The sequence below is a fragment of the Perca flavescens genome, chromosome 19, assembly GCF_004354835.1.
Source record: "Perca flavescens isolate YP-PL-M2 chromosome 19, PFLA_1.0, whole genome shotgun sequence".
In the NCBI taxonomy this organism is placed as follows: domain Eukaryota; kingdom Metazoa; phylum Chordata; class Actinopteri; order Perciformes; family Percidae; genus Perca; species Perca flavescens.
In genome coordinates this window covers 20566442-20585548 of record NC_041349.1, presented here as the reverse complement: position 1 = coordinate 20585548, position 19107 = coordinate 20566442, and the positions used below count along the sequence as shown (strand labels likewise).

The window sequence follows — 19107 nt, the reverse complement described above, 5'->3', positions numbered from 1 at the left end:
ATGTGATAGATTTTAAAGACATAAAATTCTAGATTTCTTTATATTTACAAAATACATTTATGCTGTTCAGTAAAACTATTAAAAACCTTTTTGTACTTTTGTAAGTTAAATAAAGGTTCATGAGAATGACCAAATCACAGATTTTAGTTTTTATTGTATTGTGGAAAATATTTAATATTCAATAGGAACCAATGGGCTTGGAGCTGAGACCCAGAAGTCAGAACGGCTTGAGAGATGGACTAAGGTCGGTTACACACTGCACGCGTCTCGCGAGCGTGGCGTTTCTGTTCTGTTGTGTGCGTAGATTTTCTGTGTCCTACACACCAGAAGCATGTCTGACGCCAAGCGCTGCTCCTGCTGCAAGGTACAGGGAGGGCTGATCTCGGGACATAGCGCCGACAGATTCTAACTCTGAAAAATGGGTAAGTGGGCTGTCTGTGTAGCTGTAAAGAGCCTATACAGCCTATCTGATGTTGGACCGTCACTCACGTTGTTATCGTAGCATATCCTACTACCCTTTATTTATTTATTTATTTTTATTTATATATATATTTATATATATATATATATATATATATAGCCTACTGATTTGATTAAAGCAAGACAACATCGGCAGTATTGACTGCAAAATATGTTACAGAATATTTCGTTCTGTATGACCAGTGCAACATTTGAAAATATTACATTACATTTATATCTACATTGATGTCAAAACCTAGACTTTCAAACATCAAGATGTCATTTATTAATATGCATTTGTGTCTAAATGACATATAAACATATTTTCCTATTCTATTCCTATTTTGCCTGGAAACGCTTCCAACACGCCGCATCTCGCGTGAAAAATAGGCGTTGGTTCTATTTCAAGCGAGGCACGCATCTCAGGCCGGCAGTGTGTAAGCTCTAACCTGTTAACATGGGAGCTGAAATATAAACAGACACGCTACGCGGCTGACACGCTCGCGACGACGCGTGCAGTGTGTAACCGGCGTAACACATGGTTGGTTTTGGTCTTTTAATTGAACAATAATAAAAATTCTTGAACACACCAGGGTGTTTAGAAAATGGTACCTGCTTGCAACACTGTGCGGCAAGTTGTTAATTTTATACAAATATTCTCAACCTTATGGCTACTTATAAAAGGTAAAAATGTATTTTCTAAAATTGATACTTGGGCAAATAGTCAGCGGTAATGTTAATGCCTTTGTCATCAACGGCTTAAAACATAAAAAAACACCAGTATGATCCTTATGATCCTCTGTAGTGACACATTTTAGTGGCTAGAGCATTTTTCAAGTTTTGCAGTAGTTGATTTAAATAAACAGCAGGCTTCCACACTATCATAGCTCTAGACCCCAAAACACGAAAGTGTAGACATTGACAGGACTACAGTTGCCATTGTTGTGGTGTCAACAGACTTATTTTGTTATGCATCAGGTTTGTTTTCGTTTTTGGTGAGTGTCCCTTTAAATCACATTTTACACAACTAGCTAGCTAGTTTCTGGCCAGAAACACCTCCATTCTTCTGGAAAACCGATGTCAGCTGGGGTAAATGGCTGTCCAACTGCGCCATGAAGGTTGTTTCAAGTGGGATTGTTGTTAAATGCACTTACCAAAAACAATATGAGCTCCCCAAAGAGTTAGGTTCTGTTCCACATCACACCAAGATCAGATATATCAAATATGAGAAAGACCTGCAATAGAAATAAAAATGAACAGGAATTAAAAAGATAAATCGTAAGTTGGTTGAGGAAAAAAAAAGTAATTGTCCAATAATTAAAAACTTGCCCATGTATCAAGTCAGATAACTGCAAACTAATTTGTGTCCAAGTCCACATTTTAATAGTACCTTATTATTACTATAAAAAACAATATGCAAAAATGGCAGATTAAGTGGACAGACAGACATGTAATTCATTTTCATTTTATTTATAAATGTATTTATTTATTTACTCCTGGATTATTTTCTTGCAATTGTGTTATTTCTCTGATGAGCTATTATAAATTACTTTGGAGCATTTCAGAAATGACATCCTTTAGTAGATGCTACAAGGAGACAGACAGGACATGTCATGTACAGACAGGGGGAGAATGAAGTTTATGGAAATTGTGTGAATTAAGTAGAAAACAGGTTTGGTTCCAGTATTTTTCATGTTCCACTTCTATATTAAAATTATTAGTGTAAGCAACTTAATAAGTCTTAGTGTTTAGAGCAGAAACAAAGTTAAACAAAATTAACCTGCTAGCTAAACCAACATTCTTATCCCTGTTGTCTTCTGCCTAACACTTCAGAACCTTAACTGGACTATGGGCTGTGGTCGTGCTCTGCTAGACCTCTTGTGTCATCTGCAAATCTGTTGCTAGTTAGCTCCATACCTGCAAACTCAAAAGGTCTGAAAAAGGTGACACCACCACCACCATTTAAGTAGCATTTACCCCTTTACCATTTACCCCTCCCAAAAAAATACTGTATAACTGTATGTAGTTAGTTATGAAGCATTTGCATGTCTCTACTTTGAAGGATATACTTTCAACCTCACCTTTACGTTTTAAGCGAGTCAGAAACAGTCCAAGACTAGCTGCTACCACGCAGTGAAGAGGAGCTTCTTTTTTTTTTTTTCTCCCCTTACCCGTATTCCGTGAAGACCTGCCTCTGATTGGCTAGTGTTCGTTGCCTTCGTTGTTTTGGTTGGTTAGGTTTAGATGTCACAGTCGGAGCCAATCAGAGGCAGAGTAGGGACGGGTCTTCGCGGAATACGGGTGTCAAAAAAATAGATACCTTCAAAGAAACGGTAAAGGGAAGGACCGGAGTATACATTAAATGTTAATATTAAACACACACAATATCAAGGTCTGCTTACACAAACCCACGACTTTTTATTTATTGTTTCCTCAAGAGGCACAATGTGTTGATTATTTTCGGTTTTATAAAATCTGCTCTTAGCCTGAAATGGCTGTTGCTGTGTCTGCCACTCCGTGTTGTGTTTTGAATTAGGCTAACGGTATTTCAGGCATGCACCTACCTAGGGCTGCCATTATGTAGAAGCATAAATGATTGCTGTTTGGGCACATTAAGCAACTTTTACCAACATGATTTCACAGGTGTATTTTGTCTTTATGTTAACACACTGACAATATTAGAAAACATGCTTACAGCAAGTTAGGAATAAAGTAGTCTAGCTAGTCTACAAGCCCATACAGCAGGGAATGTGAAACTACCTACAATTAAACTGTCAATTAACATTAGTAAACCTGTTTATTCAATGTCCACAAACTAACAAATAAGTCTAACAAGACAAACACTGAAATCACCATGCATTTAACTTGAGAGCTATAAAGTTAGCTTAAAATGTTAAGATACATCTGTTACACTCAAGTTAACTTACTAGCTACACAACTAGCTAGCTAAACTAGTCGCTCTAACGTTAGCAAATGTTAATTTATCAAAACACAAACTGATAGCATTGGCTAGTGTTAACAGAAACCTGTTCAAATAAAATTATAACACACCAATGATTATAAATTGCTTACTTACCGAAAATGCAGAGCTATGGATACAGCATTCAAGGAGCTACTAACGAGGGATAACGTTCAATCCAGCCTTTAGAACAAAGTGGCGGCATGTGGCTGCACATGCGCAGACCACATAGTATGTGGAAATTTAATTTTACATATTTTTTTCTAATTACTTTTAATTGACTGAAATTAACTTGTTTTAAACAAGGGCAGTGCTTTTGAAAATTAATTAACAGAAATATGTAGGATTTAATAACACATTAAAATCTATGAAATAAACCAGACTAAAACATGTAACATTTACAAGGGGTCAGAATCAGTTTTTTCAGTGTGGTGTAAAGAACAGATTCTCTTTTTCTTTTTTTTTTCACAAAACCGCAGTTTAAAAGAAGAACAGTAAAAGTCTGTTGTCAAAAAGAATGTATAACCTCTGTATTCTGATGATCCCTTTAGCACACAAAATATCTGATCAATCTTTCCCATGATACAAATGTTTGACTGTTATGCATTTGTCACTGCCACCTATATCCATGCTCCGTTGTAGAATTCTGAATTCTTCTTGAATTCTTTTTGTCTTGTAATTGGCCCGAAGAAGTTGGTCAAGGTCCCTTTGCATTGCTGTCTATTCTCATAGTCCCTTTCGTAATCAGAACCTGTTTTTAAATTAAAGTAGAGGACTGCCTTCTCTCCCAATATAATGGAACTAGGATTCAGTTTAACATTCTAAAGCTTACAGTACATACAGAGCATTGCACAGTCAGACCCTGCATATGTGGCTGAGCTACAGGTGGACAAAGTACTAACATTTTTTACTCAATTAAAAGTACCAATACTTTGATGAGATATTACTCAAATACAAGTAAAAATACCTATCTGAAAAATTACTCAAGTAAAAGTAATAAGTAGTTAATTTAAAATGTACTTAATGTACTTACATTACATTTAAAAAAAACTGTAAAACAGGGCGTGGGTATATGTATATGTCGTGGGTATATGTATATGTCCTATTTTACAAAACTATTTTGTTTTTAATTAAAGAAAAATGGCTTACTGTTTTTGGCGATTTTGTGGGATATCACAAAGCTGGTCTTGACGTTTGGTAAAAAAGTCTTGTTGCGTTTGCAGCTTAACTAGCAAAGCTTCAGATGTCAAGTCGATCAGTCAAGTTGTATTTCTCTGCATGTTTAGTGTAGTGGCGATTCAAATTATAATCCTTTTACACAGCGATCTGTTCTCCTGGAACTAAGCACACAGCTTTACCTTTGACTTCTGTAAATAAATACTTCAAAGTCCATGTTTGGTTAAAAACTCGGCACTCTGTATCGACCTTTCTTTCTTTCCCATGAGCTGACATTTTTGAGGGATAACCGCTTATTCACGTCTCCCGCTCAGTTTGCGGCTCGCGGACACAGGGGTCCGACCGGACCATGGATGTATTAAAGGTCCCATGGCATGAAAATTTCACTTTGAGGTTTTTTAACATTAATCTTAGTTCCCCCAGCCTGCCTATGGTCCCCCAGTGGCTAGAAATGGCGATATGGGTATCCTATGGAGGAAATATTTATTCATAATTCAAATTGAAATTCCAAAGAGAAATTGAAAATCCAAAGGGAAAACAAAGCGAGATCAAATTAAAAATATTATTATTTTTAAAATTTTCCATTTGGCTTTGGCTTTTGAATTTAATTCAATGTTAAATTGAAATTCAAAAGCCAAATATTAAATGAAAATTAAAATCCAATGTTAAATTGAAATTCAAAAGCCAAATGAAAATTAAAATCCAATGTTAAATTGAAATTCAAAAGCCAAATATTAAATTAAAATTAAAATCCAATGTTAAATTGAAATTCAAAAGCCAAATATTAAATTCAAAAGCCAAAGCCAAATGGAAAATTTTAAAAATAATAATAATATTTTTAATTTGATCTCGCTTTGTTTTCCCTTTGGACTTTCAATTTCTCTTTGGACTTTCAATTTGAATTATGAATAAATATTTCCTCCATAGTATCCTGCTCTGCCTTTGAGAAAATGAAAGCTCAGATGGGCTGATCTGGAATCTTCTCCTTATGAGCTCATAAGGAGCAAGGTTACCTCCCCTTTCTCTGCTTTGCCCACCCAGAGAATTTGGCCCGCCCATGAGAGAGAGACATCAGGGCTTTCAAACAAGCAAAGTGGCAGTTGGTCAAGGCCACACCCCCACCCTCCACCTTGCCTTGCAACTTTTTCTTTTTTCTTCCTTTCTGTTTTTGTTAGTCAACGTTTTTTTTTTTTTTTTTTTACTCAATAACGGATAGGATTTGTAATGTAGCGAAATACAGTACCTCACTCAAAACGTAATCAAGTACATTTTAAAATACGATTTTAAAAACTACTTGAAAAATACAAAATACACAACAAAACTACTCAATACAGTAACATGAGTAAATGTATTTCATTGCTGAGCTACTTCACACATATTTGTCAGCTTGTTCACTTTGGTCTAATATGCTAAATTTACTGTCTGATCAATTTCCGCTGCCTCAAGATAGCAGTACGCCAAGAATGCACCTGAACACACCTCTCTGTAAGACCAACACGCCCATGGACGCAAAGATGGGCGCAGGTGCATTTGCTATTTAAACGACGTGGTTCGCTGTGTCTTTTTGCATGTTACCACCAGCTGTCAATCAGTGGAATAAGAATGAAACTGGCATCAGGAATAGACCCACTCCCTAGCACCACTAGTGGTCAAAAACTTGTCAGGCTACCTGCCTATGTGAATGTGAGTTATAAGCAATTTTAACCATTTAAAGCGCCCATATTATACTCATTTTCAGGTCCATAACTGTATTTTAAGGTTGTACCAGAATAGGTTTACATGGTTTAATTTTCAAAAAACACCATCTTTTTGTTGTACTGCACAGCTCTCTCTCACTGCTGCAGATCCTCTTTTCACCTGGTTTCTTTTTTAGCTACAGAGTCAGACCTCTTTTCTTCTTCTGTACTATATTTGATTGCACTCGCACATGCTCAGTAGCTCAGATGTAGATCATGTCAGCTAGCTAACTCTAGAGACCGTAAAAGAAAGCCTGTTTCTCCAACTTTGGTTAGTTACAAGGCAGGATTAGCTGGGAGACTTCTAAATGAGGGCGCACATGTAAGTAGTTCTTTTGTAGATTATGGTGAACTTGTGTGTGTTGTTGTAGCAGTGCTTTGCTATTGAGAACGACGTAGCATGCTAGCGTTAGCATTACCATTAGCATGCTAACGCTAGCATTAGCATGCTAATGCTACGAGCTAACGGTTGTGGTTAGCCAGCTGATTTTGAACAGCTCACTAGGAGACTGAAGGCAGGACACATTCAGAAACCGTATCTCACTCAAAACAGCATGGATGGATTTTTTTAAAAAGTTTTTATGTGTGTGTAAGCACCAGAGACACAAAAGAACACCCCAAATCCCAGAAAAAATGTTTTTTTCATAATATGGGCACTTTAAGGTTGTTTTTTTTTAGATTGTTTCAAGGATTTGTAGATAACAGTGTCCTGTATTTCACCCGCAAAAGAGCAAAAACTTCAGATAAGCTGTAAAAAAAAAAATACACATCATTTTGTAACATAAATATATAAATGTTTCTTTCTTAGCTATTTAATTATTTTGTGGCCCCTCAGATTTGTTTGGGTACCCGATCACGGGTCCAGACCTCCAGAATGGGAATTACTGCTTTAAGATCATCAGTCTACTCTGCCCTCTCGTGTTCATTGTCTCTCAGTCCCTTGATAAGTTTATTTTGGCATTTTATTCCATTAAAAATCAAAGCCCTTTCCTTCCTTACTTTTATTGACATGCACAATATAAATGATCTACAGTATAATTAACTATAAGTATACTTTTTTTTCTCTTGAATACAAAATGTTTTATAGTTTGGAGTGACAAGAAGCTCCTAACAGCAAAGCGCTACTGAGCTGTGTCACACTCCTTTTCTTTCAAGTGTTTGCAGGAAGTGGCATCTGTGCAGTCCGTGGAGAGAACAGCTGGCCAGACTCAGACTAAGGGTTGGCCATTAGCTGCCCGCACACAGAGCTCCCAGGAGCACCTGGGGAAGATGGCCGGGAGGCAGAAAGGCTAACATTTAATTGCATTGAAAATGGCTTTTAAAATCTCCCTGATGGGGGAAATGGTCACCCTGGTGAGATGAGAAGAAGTGGAGGATTGAGGTTGTGGTTGTGACGGGGGACGTGAAAAAGGACTGATTACATGACAGGTGTCTGAACAAAAGGGGACACTTAGCAACAGATCAAGAAGAAGACAGTTGTATTGACTGGCAGATGACAAACCGGATTGATCATTTGTCTGATGAACTACTGCACTGCAAGAATCCCATATATTCTGTCACAACAAGGGGCAGGCGTAAGCTAAGCACAAGCTACTTCAGTCCCCATTCCTTGCAGTGCAGGTCCTTATGTAACCTATTCAGCACTCTCCAAACCTGGCAATATTCACGTTGGCAGATAAGTTAAATTAGTAATGATTGTACTGCTGCTGAGCATATTGACTTTGCCCCTGTGCTCCACAGAAGATTTTCCTTATATACTCAGGTCTAAACTCTTGGTTTTTGTTTTCCTCTGCCTGTTTGTGTGTTCCAAAATGTCTTGTATATACGTCCACTTTGGAACTCTCTAGTTGTTGATATATAAAAAAAAAAACAGTAACAGACACAATGTATACCTAATGGGAGTTTTTTTATTTCAGTAACTCCGGTAGGTAATACCCAGAAAAAAAAGAAAATCTTGCTAGTGTTTGGAAGACACACCAATTGTGTGTTTTAACAGATAGAATTAGATTGTCGTCTGGAGTCACGTCTAAACAATGATAATATTTAACTTTATTTATATAGTTAACATATTCCAAAGTAAGGGAATAATAACATAAGGCAAAGTAATATACGAAGAAAAATTGAAACAATAAAAACACAGAACACCCAGAGGACAAACAAAATGTATAGAAGTAAAATAAAGCCTTGGAAAGCCTTTGTGAATAGTTAATGCATAACTATTTACAAAGGCTTTCCATAAGTTTAAGAAGAAAAACCAGTCTAGATGTTGGGTGTCAGAATTCATCATGTTCCAAAAACGTTGTCAGTTTGTCAGTCCTCTAACTTAAGAAATACAAAAACTAGTAATTACATGGCTTTCCTAACAATATGCTGCAATAAACACTTTTAACAAACAATTCTACTCCTAAATGTTGTATCAGGGCGACAGGAGCTGCTGCCTGTCCTGTTGGTACAAAGTACTTCTTCAAAGTACAAATGAGTGTACAAAAGAAGTCGTTCGTAGCAGTTATAAATAATAGCTATCTGTTCTGAAGTGCAGGGATTGCAACAATACTGTCCCTAATGGTGTAAACTCATGGCGCTGTCTTCTTTCCAGTTATTTACTTACATACTTATGTATGTTACTTCTGCATAGCAGCCAGTTTTTATGCATCAGTATATGTGACGTATATTTCTTTTTGTTAATAGATATATGAGATTTGATTTCTTATTTTACTTGCATAAATGTGATTTTCTCACATTCCAACACTCATAGGATAAACATGCAAACTTTGATTTAGGAAAATGTTTGGATCCCCAAACCACTTCAAAACGAACTTTCGAACTTTATTTATAAAGCACCTTCCATGTTACAATTCAGCAGCAAAAACAAAAGCACTGAAAACGTAAGTTTAAAGCCATATACAAGGAGGAACGAGGAAATGAACGTTACTATTATCTTAAAATTAGAGAAAATCCTAAAAGATTATAACAGACAGCTGCTAGTTATAGGCTATATGAAAAAGATACCTTTTGAGGTTTTGTTTAAAAGTAGCATCCCCAAAGGTTTTTGTGGCGACCTTGGGAACAGTTAAAAGAGCAGCTGTGGAGGATCTTAGGGTTCGTGGATGATCATAAAATGATATGGAGTCCGTGATATAAAAGGGGCAGAGGCCATTTAGTGCCTGGAAAACTAAGAGAAAGACTTTAAAATAAATTCTAAAAGATAGGGAAGATGTCTGGTTTAGTGATAAAAATGCAATTAAATAGTTAAGCTGTATGCCTAATTGCATACTGTGTTCATATTTGCTCACTCTGGATTGAGAAAAAGTATTGTGAGGGTTGTTATGGTAGCCACAAATGAATTTCAAGCTCATGTGCAGTATTTATCATGTTTGCTTCTTGGGTGCTGCAAATTTGATGATTTCGTCTAGATGAAGCTTGTTTCTACTCTTGGAGCATACGTACATTAGCACAGGATTCTGAAATTTAAAAGTATTTTCTTGTTTTTGGCTTGACTTTCCCTCTCTTCTCTCCTCTTCTCTTCTCTTATATAGATGGTTTTTGTCAGACTCTTGTCGACACCCTGGAGGGCACACCTGGTCTGAGCCTTATTTGGAGCACCTTCAAGCCGTTATTGCAAGGCAAAGTCCTCTACACACCTGATACACCCGCTGTTCGCCTCATGGTGAAAGAGGTAAGAGAAATGAAAAACATTTACATGGACACTGACTTTTTCTGAACTTAAAAAGTAGCTGAATATCTTGCTAATATCAGTGTATGGTATGAGCAAGTTTAGTGAAAGCCAAAAACACCCATTGTCTTTGTTTTGTTGACATACAGTATTTGAATATATTCTATGCACAGGATCAGGCCAGTTGCATGTATCAGTACTGTGGAGTAGTGAAGAAGCCTCCAGTGGGGGAATGAAAAACAAAAATGTGACACAAAGTTACCACCTGGGGAATAAAAACAAAAATAATACAATAGTTAGTCAGGAGGCCTGTTCAGAGAACGTGGTGAATGAAATGCATTTTCATGATATGACATTTCTCCAATATTAGCATCATTTTGATAACTGCGTGAGCAAAACAAACAACAGGCAGGCAGTGGGGATTTTGCATTGAGAATGCATAATGAGAATGAGCAAAATCTGCCGACTTCACAGCAAGCGGCCCGGTGCTGAAGCAGGGGGCCCTTTTCACACCAGACATAGTCAGATTGTTTACAAGTCAATGTTCAGTGGTAAATAACCCCATTTACATTTGTCACCGTGGGGGGTGGCAGTGTTACAATGTGATGAGTTCCTCTAGGGATTAGCTGAAATGTGCAGATGTGGAGTACTTTCATATCTGGATTGGCTCACAGCGAGTAGAAAAGTCTCTCAGTCAGGGAAAGGTGTGATAACTATATACTGTACATATGTTTTTTTTTTAAATCTTGTTCTTTTTTGTTTCAGGCAAATAGCACATTCAATGCCTTGGCTATGCTTAAAGAGCTCGCTGATTCATGGAATAAACTCGGACCACGTGTCTGGAATTTCCTTCAAAATAGTCGTCAAGTCAATTTATTACGGGTAAGACTCTGCACTGAGAAGCACTACAACAAAAAGACTGGAGCCCACATTATTTATTTTTTCTTAGGTATTCAGAAAAGTTTAGTATCTAGTTTCTCAACAGATAAGTGACAAGTTTCAGAGAATACTGAAAAATTATATTTCACACTTCAAATTCAACATGTCAAATTTCACCTGCAGTACTTTTGGCTTCAGTTGGATAGTCTCAAAAAGCAGCTTTTGTATGATACCGTTTCACATTTAACCTGTACAGTACAAACGTATGGCAAAAGAATTGTCTAACATGTTGTGAAATATGCTTTTGTTGCTTTCTTGCCCAGAGTTGCATTGATACCACTCTCATATCTATACAATAAATGGGAAGAAACATCCAGGAGACCATTAGCTTAGCATAAAAACTAGAAACAGGGAAACAGCCAGTCACCCACCTGTACCTCTAAAGCTCACTAATTAACTATAATGTATTCATTAGTGTGTCGTTTCTGTTGTTCATAAAAGAGTACAAAACAACGATGTGGTTTTCCAGAGGGTTATGTGCTGGACAGCTTATGTACTTGGTTGCCTAACAACATTACGGTAATGGCAAATCTCATCCTTTTCAGTTTCTTTTCTTTTTTAATTAGATGGTCTCTGGCACATGATCAGTGGCTCATTTACAAATTTTTTTTTTCTTCATTTAACTGCATTTTTATCAAGCTGGGCTAGTCGTAGAGAAAAACCTTGTGTTTTTTCAGCAGAAAATGCAACCACTTTTAAATAAAAACTTGTGGAGAAAATACATAATTCTATGTTAAAAATCCTGGAATTTCTCTGTAAAAATCAGTAAGCAATGATGAGCCTTATATATACTGCAGGTGAGAATATACATGTCGTGTATATCAATTTGTTGCACCTTCTGGAAACCAAGGGAGGAAAGTAATTATGGATAAGTGCAGGATAATTTTCATACTGGCTGAAAGGATTATCTATAGAAGTAGAGGACATGGACTCTCTGCCACCACTTCTCTTCCTCCCTTTTTTTCTCCTTCCCTCTCTCTTTGCCTCTCGCCGTATTTCCTTGACACTGACATTACTCCAGTGTCACTCCAAATGAGCTTATAGGCAGCTGGAGGGGAGCAGACATTGGGAGCTCCATATAGCCAGGGTATTCATTACCCTAGCCCTAACCTTTACACAAATGGGCCGGCACTCGTCCTTTGTCTTCATTTTCTCCCGGCCTGGCTCTCTCTCTCCCCGTCTCCACATCGCGCTCCGGAGCCGGTGGCTTCGGAGGTTTGTCATCTTCAGAGGTTCTTCAAGGTTGCAGACACGTTTTCACGTTGATGGACCAATTACCATCACCACCACAACTACACATGAGATAGAAGATCTAGCGTGCAGAGCCGGATTGAAGGACATACAGAGACATACAGGACTGTACAGAGATGGTTTACGGATTAAAAGTGGTCGAAAAAAAATATGTTTGACATAACTACCCATGGCTTTACATAGTGTTTACACGTTAAAGTTGTAAACCTTAAGTTGATTTGGCAACACCCATGGTTACCGTGGTAACAGCAAGTGCAGTTTAATACTGCAGGTCCCAGAATTCTGGAGCAGCTTCTTCGTCAGAAATACAGTACAGTGCAGCCAAACAGACTCACTTTGTTTTAATAAAGAAGTCAGCGATCGGCCTTTTTCCATGATGCCATGAGCAACTACGATCTGATTTCGTGCTGCACTTGGCACAAGTAGTTTTCCACAACAGCAGAGCACAGAAGTTGAAGAACTCTTCATCAAACAGTTCACTGTAGCTGGTCCTTTTTTTTTATTTCATTCCCCCCTGTAATATTTAACAGTGATCTGCTGTCCAGACATGCAGAAAATGTCTTCAGTATCACATTTTGGTCAACGATTAGGCTAACCGCAATGACAAATGCACTGCTTTAATGCTTGTGAAGCATGCAGCAGCACTAGGACGTTCCTTTGCATTAGATGTAACTTAATACAGTTCTGACATGGTGTAAAGAAAGCAAAGCGTAAACAGCCAAGCTGTTATCAAGAAGATACAATTACACTGGTTACATGCATGCCATTTCCTGTGAAAGGCAACTTGAATCCGGTGTGGGAATGGCAGATGCCACCGCTAACAATAAAAACTACTATATAGAGAGGTAATAACTTAATATAACAGGACCCATAATCTTTGTAGAAAACAACTTTTGTATCCTGGACATTAAATTAAATAGTTTCCCACATGAGCAAATATCAACACTTGTGCACTATCATGTAATCTGTCACCTATGTAAACATTTTAAAACCTAGTATGCATTTTAGTAAGTTCTCATTGGCCATTTGCCACAAGGTTCTAACTATTTATAAAGGCAAGCAAAAACATTTCACTTCTCACTAGGAGATCCAAACATTTATACATGACCAACAAGTTTAAACAGCATATCTGCAAATGCCACATGCGACTACTATTTCAAAATGACTCAGACTTTAAAATACACTAATACTTGATGGCTTATGTCCTTAATGTAGCACCCACTAAGATGGATGTACTGATTTTTTAAAAGGTCACATGCAGCATAGAGATTACTTAATTTGACACGTTCTAAGGTTTAGCAGAATATCATCAAAAGTGTTGACACTGAAATGCCACAGAGCACACTGGCCAGAATATATATAAATCTCAACTCAGAATTTCTTTTCTTTTTTAGAAGCCCAATTCTCGGCAGACGTACGGTGCCCTTTCCTCTCCAAAAGTCAGAGTCCACATTTTCCACTTTCAAATAAGAACCATACACAATCAACTACTGGAATGAGTGGTTTGGAAAGAGTAGTTATGTTTTTTTCCCTTAAAATTATAAGTGGTTGGGTAATTTAAAATAACTTATCTCAGCGAGTTTATGTTCCTTTTCAGTTTTCCCTGTGTACAATATGGCAGGTAAATTATCACTGTTATGTTTAGTTTGTGTAGTAACACTGCCATTACAGGAACAGTTTCATATTAATAATTGAGCGTTAATTTTACAGCAGGCTAAAACTGGATGGGAGTGAGGGGAATGGTTATGGCTACTAAATAGAGGGCAACACATTAAAACCAATAGGTGGGAGTAAAAATATCTTATTATGCGAGAGCTATTTGAGGAGCTCTTAACCATTTTTTTCTCACAACAAAAATACGTATGCATATTCATGTATTGTATTCACAGTGTGTAGGGTTAAAGTACTTGTAGCAAGGTTAGGTTTGCTCCCAGATCAGCATATTGCTTTTATTAATTCATTGCATGATAAGAGCAATTACAGCTTGATCCATGACCTAAAAGAGGCTTTATATACATTGTTATCATTTTAGTGAAGGATTGAGAGGAGGGGGAATTAGCATTCACCTTTACCTCTGTTTTGTGTACTTGATTTTTGTTCGTGTGTACGTATGATACATGTATGTTTGTGCACAGTTTTAGTTTGCATTTATTTACACTGCTTATAATGTGTGTCCATTCAAATGTGCATATGCTACTGTATGTGTATGTATACTTTGGGCTGTACATGAGCACTTCTTGGCCAGGAGAATATTTGATGTGTATCCCAGAGTCTGAAGTACAATAGTGCCATCTATCTTAACGCTCCTAATTAATGCTGCAGAAAAATGAATGTCACTGCCACCTAAGCACAAAGCTGACCTCCCATGCTTTCCCTTCTAAAATAATACGCTGTGGTCTAAAATGCTTTGGTCCTCATTCAAATTCCATTCCAATCTCTAGTAACCAGAGTAACTATTATTAAACCCATCTCCTTGCCTTTGAAATCAGGCTTTGCTGGCGAATCCAGTGTTTGCTGCTCTCCTCAACCAGCGTCTCAACGGCACACAATGGACAGCCAACCTGCTGGCCAACTTCCTGTACAACGGGCCTCCAGAGGATCGTCCACCAGGCATGCCACCCTATGACTGGCGAGGTGTTTACAACTCCACTACAGGGATCCTGAAGCTTCTCTCCAACTTTCTCGGCGTATGTAATTTTTTTGTCTATGCTTTTATGAAACGCGTAGCAACTCACAAACCCGGCTTTGAGTTCACTCATGCACCGGAGGGTTGTGTGACCTCTTCAGTAAAGTGAAAGATTTGATTTAAAAAGATGGACTGTTCTCTGACATTTAAGATCTTCTAAAGTATAATTCTCACTGTTGAGGAAATTGGCAATACATATTCTTCTGCCTGCCACTTTCTCTTTTAGCCTCTCCCTTCTGTGTTATTTATCCAGTTCACCCAATATTACCTATGTGATTTCCTTGGTTGGAGTTAGCGTTAAAACCAAGTGCTATATGACCTTTAAAGTGCTCAAACAAAAAGAATAAGTTGTTCAATTCTAATGTATAAGCTTTCTTTTCTGGGTTGTTTGTTTGCTAAAAACATGATCCAGATGAGCGTGCATTGGCATGGCTTAAGTTATTAAGCCATGCCAAGCAAATGCAGCATCTTACTATCCACATTAAATATAGGTACTTTATTTTACAGTGTCAATGGCCACACATACTTTTACTTACATACATAAGACAGTGATCTGTAAACAGTCCTGTATCCTTGACGTAATTGCTGCACTTTAATTTACCCTTGTAAATTTCTGTTCACAATTGTAACAGAACTCTGGCACAACAGCAGAGGTGCTACAGTGCGTAAGCATGGCGCTAAGCATCTAGCACACAATGTGTGCATGTTTAGCACGGATTTTTGTGTCTTAGCTGTTTTGTTGCAAATTTTCAAACCAAAATCAAGGCTTTTTAAATGACATGTAGTTTATTTTCTTTTTTTATCTTGCGAACTCTGTCACCTTTTGTGTTTTTTTGGAGAACAAGCAAACAAGACTTTGGTTTTTTGTTCATTAAAGTGTAATGTCCTTGACTTAGCAAACTGTCAAGCACACAGGAAGATCTGTCACGACATTGCCTCCGTGATAATCATAAAAAAACATTGTTATTGGCCTGACTATAGTGAATCTGTTTTGGCATCAAACAAAGTGGTGTCTCTTAATAGGAACACACATGCAGTTGACAGTAATATATCGATCCGTGGCACAGTGTGCAGCGAAACCCTTCTTTCTCTGTGTGTGATCAAACACACGTACTAAGCCTCCCCCCACAACCCCTACCACACTCATACACAAACATAATATAAATCCACAGGCAGGTAAGATGGCAGGTTGGGCCCTTGAGCTTAGCCATACATGGGCAATGAAATTCCAACATAATGCAATCTATTTTCTGCCCTAATGGTAATTGCATTGCTCAAAATTGATCCCAGGATAGGGACAGTTATTGGACAACCTTTACTGTGGTGTCCTCTTGTCTGAGTGAATACATCTGTAGGAAATTAGAGAGCTCCTTTTAATATACAGCTGAATAGTATCTTTTTTCAGCATTGACAATGCAGTGGCCAGGTGCAATAGCCATAAGGCAACTTCATTAAAATAGTAACGCAAATTAGGCTAACAATGGCACACTACAGTATATATAATCTAATTTACTGCTGAATAGAAAAGGAAAAGTAGGAATGTTTGCTTCATGACCAATCATACAAAAATCCCTCTTAAGTGCAAACTGATTTCTTTAACCTGGAGAGAAAATGTGCTGTATCTGTATCTGCACATTTCTTCCACTTGTGAGCTTTTTGATAATATGTGCTCACAAATTAGTAATGTGTATCTTTGAAATAATAATCTGTTCGAGCAAATGTATAACTCAAGATCAATGCCTAACACTCTGTGGTCAATGTATAATTGGCATGTCTCTCACTATGTTGCCACCACCAGCATAAACACTGAGGAATCAGGCTGCATGTCTTTAATAGCACCGGCCCAAATTAGGGCCACTAATATCTGCTGCCCTGCGTCTTCTATGAACTGCCCAACAATTTAATAGGATCAAGATACGAATGGTGGAATTTATTTAAAAAAGAAAAATGAGAGCAATAGTCATGTAAACTGCGTAACAGGTCATTATGAAGGTGTTCCTGGCAGCAGTAACAATGATAAACATCACCATTGCATCATCTTCATAATCCTGGAAATAACATTTCATTACTAGTTTCAGACGGCACTGGTCTGTTGCTTATTGAGAATGTTGCATTGCTGTATAGTAATGTTTGGCTTAAACATTAAGGACACATACTTTAACTCATTTAGTCTTTTTTTAGTTTGTGTAGTACATATTCTACAAGCATGATGCAACCAGAACCAGAACAACTCATCGTGTTTCCCTGCATGTTCCTCTGAATTAGGCCAGGATGGGATTGGCGAGCTATCAGCGGGGCCAGTTTCTCAGTCCAGAGCTGGAGTCAGATTGTTGATAACAGACAGCGTAGCCTTAGCTGCTGGCCCAGTGGTCAAAGACAAAAGATAACCCAAAATGCATTAACAATCTTGCTCTATCTCTTATGGAAACATCATGGTTGGTAAGGCTTGTCGTGACAGAGAATAGTACTGATATTTAAAGATTAAATAGAGACAAGAAAAGTCTCTAAAGGCCATTTGTAAATGCAGTAGACTGTGATATGTTTAGTTAATTTAAATATACATGTAAGAACAGCAATCTTTCTGCTAGATGATTGATTATGATTTAATGTAGCAGTTAATGTAGGTCCTATCAATTTCTTCCGTATGTTAAACTCAGCACTTAAGTCCAAACTTAACCATTCAACTGCTGTGATATCCTCGCCAGTTAATACTGAACAAATGCTGTTGCTGTGATATTTTGTTTACTACCATAGCTTGAAATAGAATACAGACTAGAGAATCCTGGGCAAGAAATGATAAAACTATTGCAGCACCGGGATGTGTGGACAGCTGTCAGGTGTGACTGCCTCCCAGGATGCCTAGCTCATTATCGTTTCATGAAACAGGGGGACAAGGCTACAGAACAGGGAGTGCTAGTGAGGCTGTATCTCATTTGCTTGTCTCTGCTGAAGCCCAAAAAATTTCCCACCCCCTGGCAGCTCCAGATAATTTGGAACTACACTGCACGGTTTAGTCAATAGCTGAGTAATACTTTTCGCTGAATATCCATCTGCCATTCTGTCAGTGAGTTCATGCCTGTCTCTGTTTTATTCCCTATTATGTGGATACCAATGATTTATATGCAACAGGAATGATTTACTAGAAGAAGATCATGTACAAAATAAGAAATATTTGTTATACCTCTGTTGACAGTGTTTAGATCTGAATAAGTTTGAGGCAGCCCCCACTGAAAACCATCTGGTGGACAGAGCACTGGAGCTTCTGAACAATGGTACATACTGGGCTGGTGTTGTCTTTCTAAACCTCCAGCCAAACTCCAGCCAACCCCCTCCTTATGTCAAATACAAAATACGCATGGACATTAATGATGTTGAGATTACCAACAAAGTGAAAAGCAGGTAAGACCTATTGATATACTACATTTACTTTCTGAAAAACAGCAACGTTTTTTTCCTTCTGACTTTTTTATGTAACAGGTTGCTTGGATTAAAAGAATAATTTGACATTTTGGGAAATGTACTTATTTGCTTTCGCCAAGTTGGATGAGAAGTTTGACATAAGGCTTATATCCGTGTGCTTCGTGTAGGGCCAAGAGATGGTTAGCTTGGCTTAGCATAAATACTGGTAACGGCGAAACCGCTAGCTTGGCTTGTCCAAAGGTAAATGTTGGTAACTAAACTAGAGATGGACTATACCGGAGCCGATACCGATACTGGTATCGGTATCAGGAAGTACTGTTGTATCGTATCGGAGTTTATGCACTGATCCGATAGCACGAAATAAAGCCCTAAAGAAGATTTACGGTAAAGTAGTTTATTTAAGTTCTTATCCGTTATAACTGACTGTCAAACTGGATAATAAAAGAAAGTTATATGACATTCATTGTTTGTGTTTGTCCATGTTTCACAAAGAGTTTAACCTGAGCCAGACCGACAACAAAGATAGAAATCATATCACATCCATACAGGGATAGTAGTATACAGTTGTTAAAACATAATAAAATATATGACACACTGGTATCGGCTCGGTACTCGGTATCGGCCCATGCGCAAGTTCAGGTATCGGAATCGGTATCGGGAAGCAAAAAATTGTGTCGGGCCATCTCTAAATCATTAGTCAGCTTTACAGGTGCTGGTATGCAGATTGTTGGTACCATTGGACATTGCTAGGGACGTTTCCCCTGCTACCAGTATTTATGCTCAATTAAGCTTAAGCTAAACTGTCTCC

General features: G+C 37.8%; 1 protein-coding gene across 8 annotated transcripts in view; it reads left to right on the top strand.

Moving 5' to 3' along the window:
* The window catches only part of LOC114546160 (ATP-binding cassette sub-family A member 1), a 206636-nt gene that overhangs the window by 77594 nt on the left and 109935 nt on the right, over positions 1 to 19107 (top strand). For all 8 annotated transcript variants that reach the window (XM_028564839.1, XM_028564840.1, XM_028564843.1 and 5 more), the window contains 4 exons: positions 9867 to 10006; positions 10769 to 10885; positions 14683 to 14880; positions 18073 to 18278. In XM_028564839.1, coding sequence (XP_028420640.1) covers positions 9867 to 10006; positions 10769 to 10885; positions 14683 to 14880; positions 18073 to 18278 — 661 coding nt within the window. The remainder of the gene's footprint in view (positions 1 to 9866; positions 10007 to 10768; positions 10886 to 14682; positions 14881 to 18072; positions 18279 to 19107) is intronic.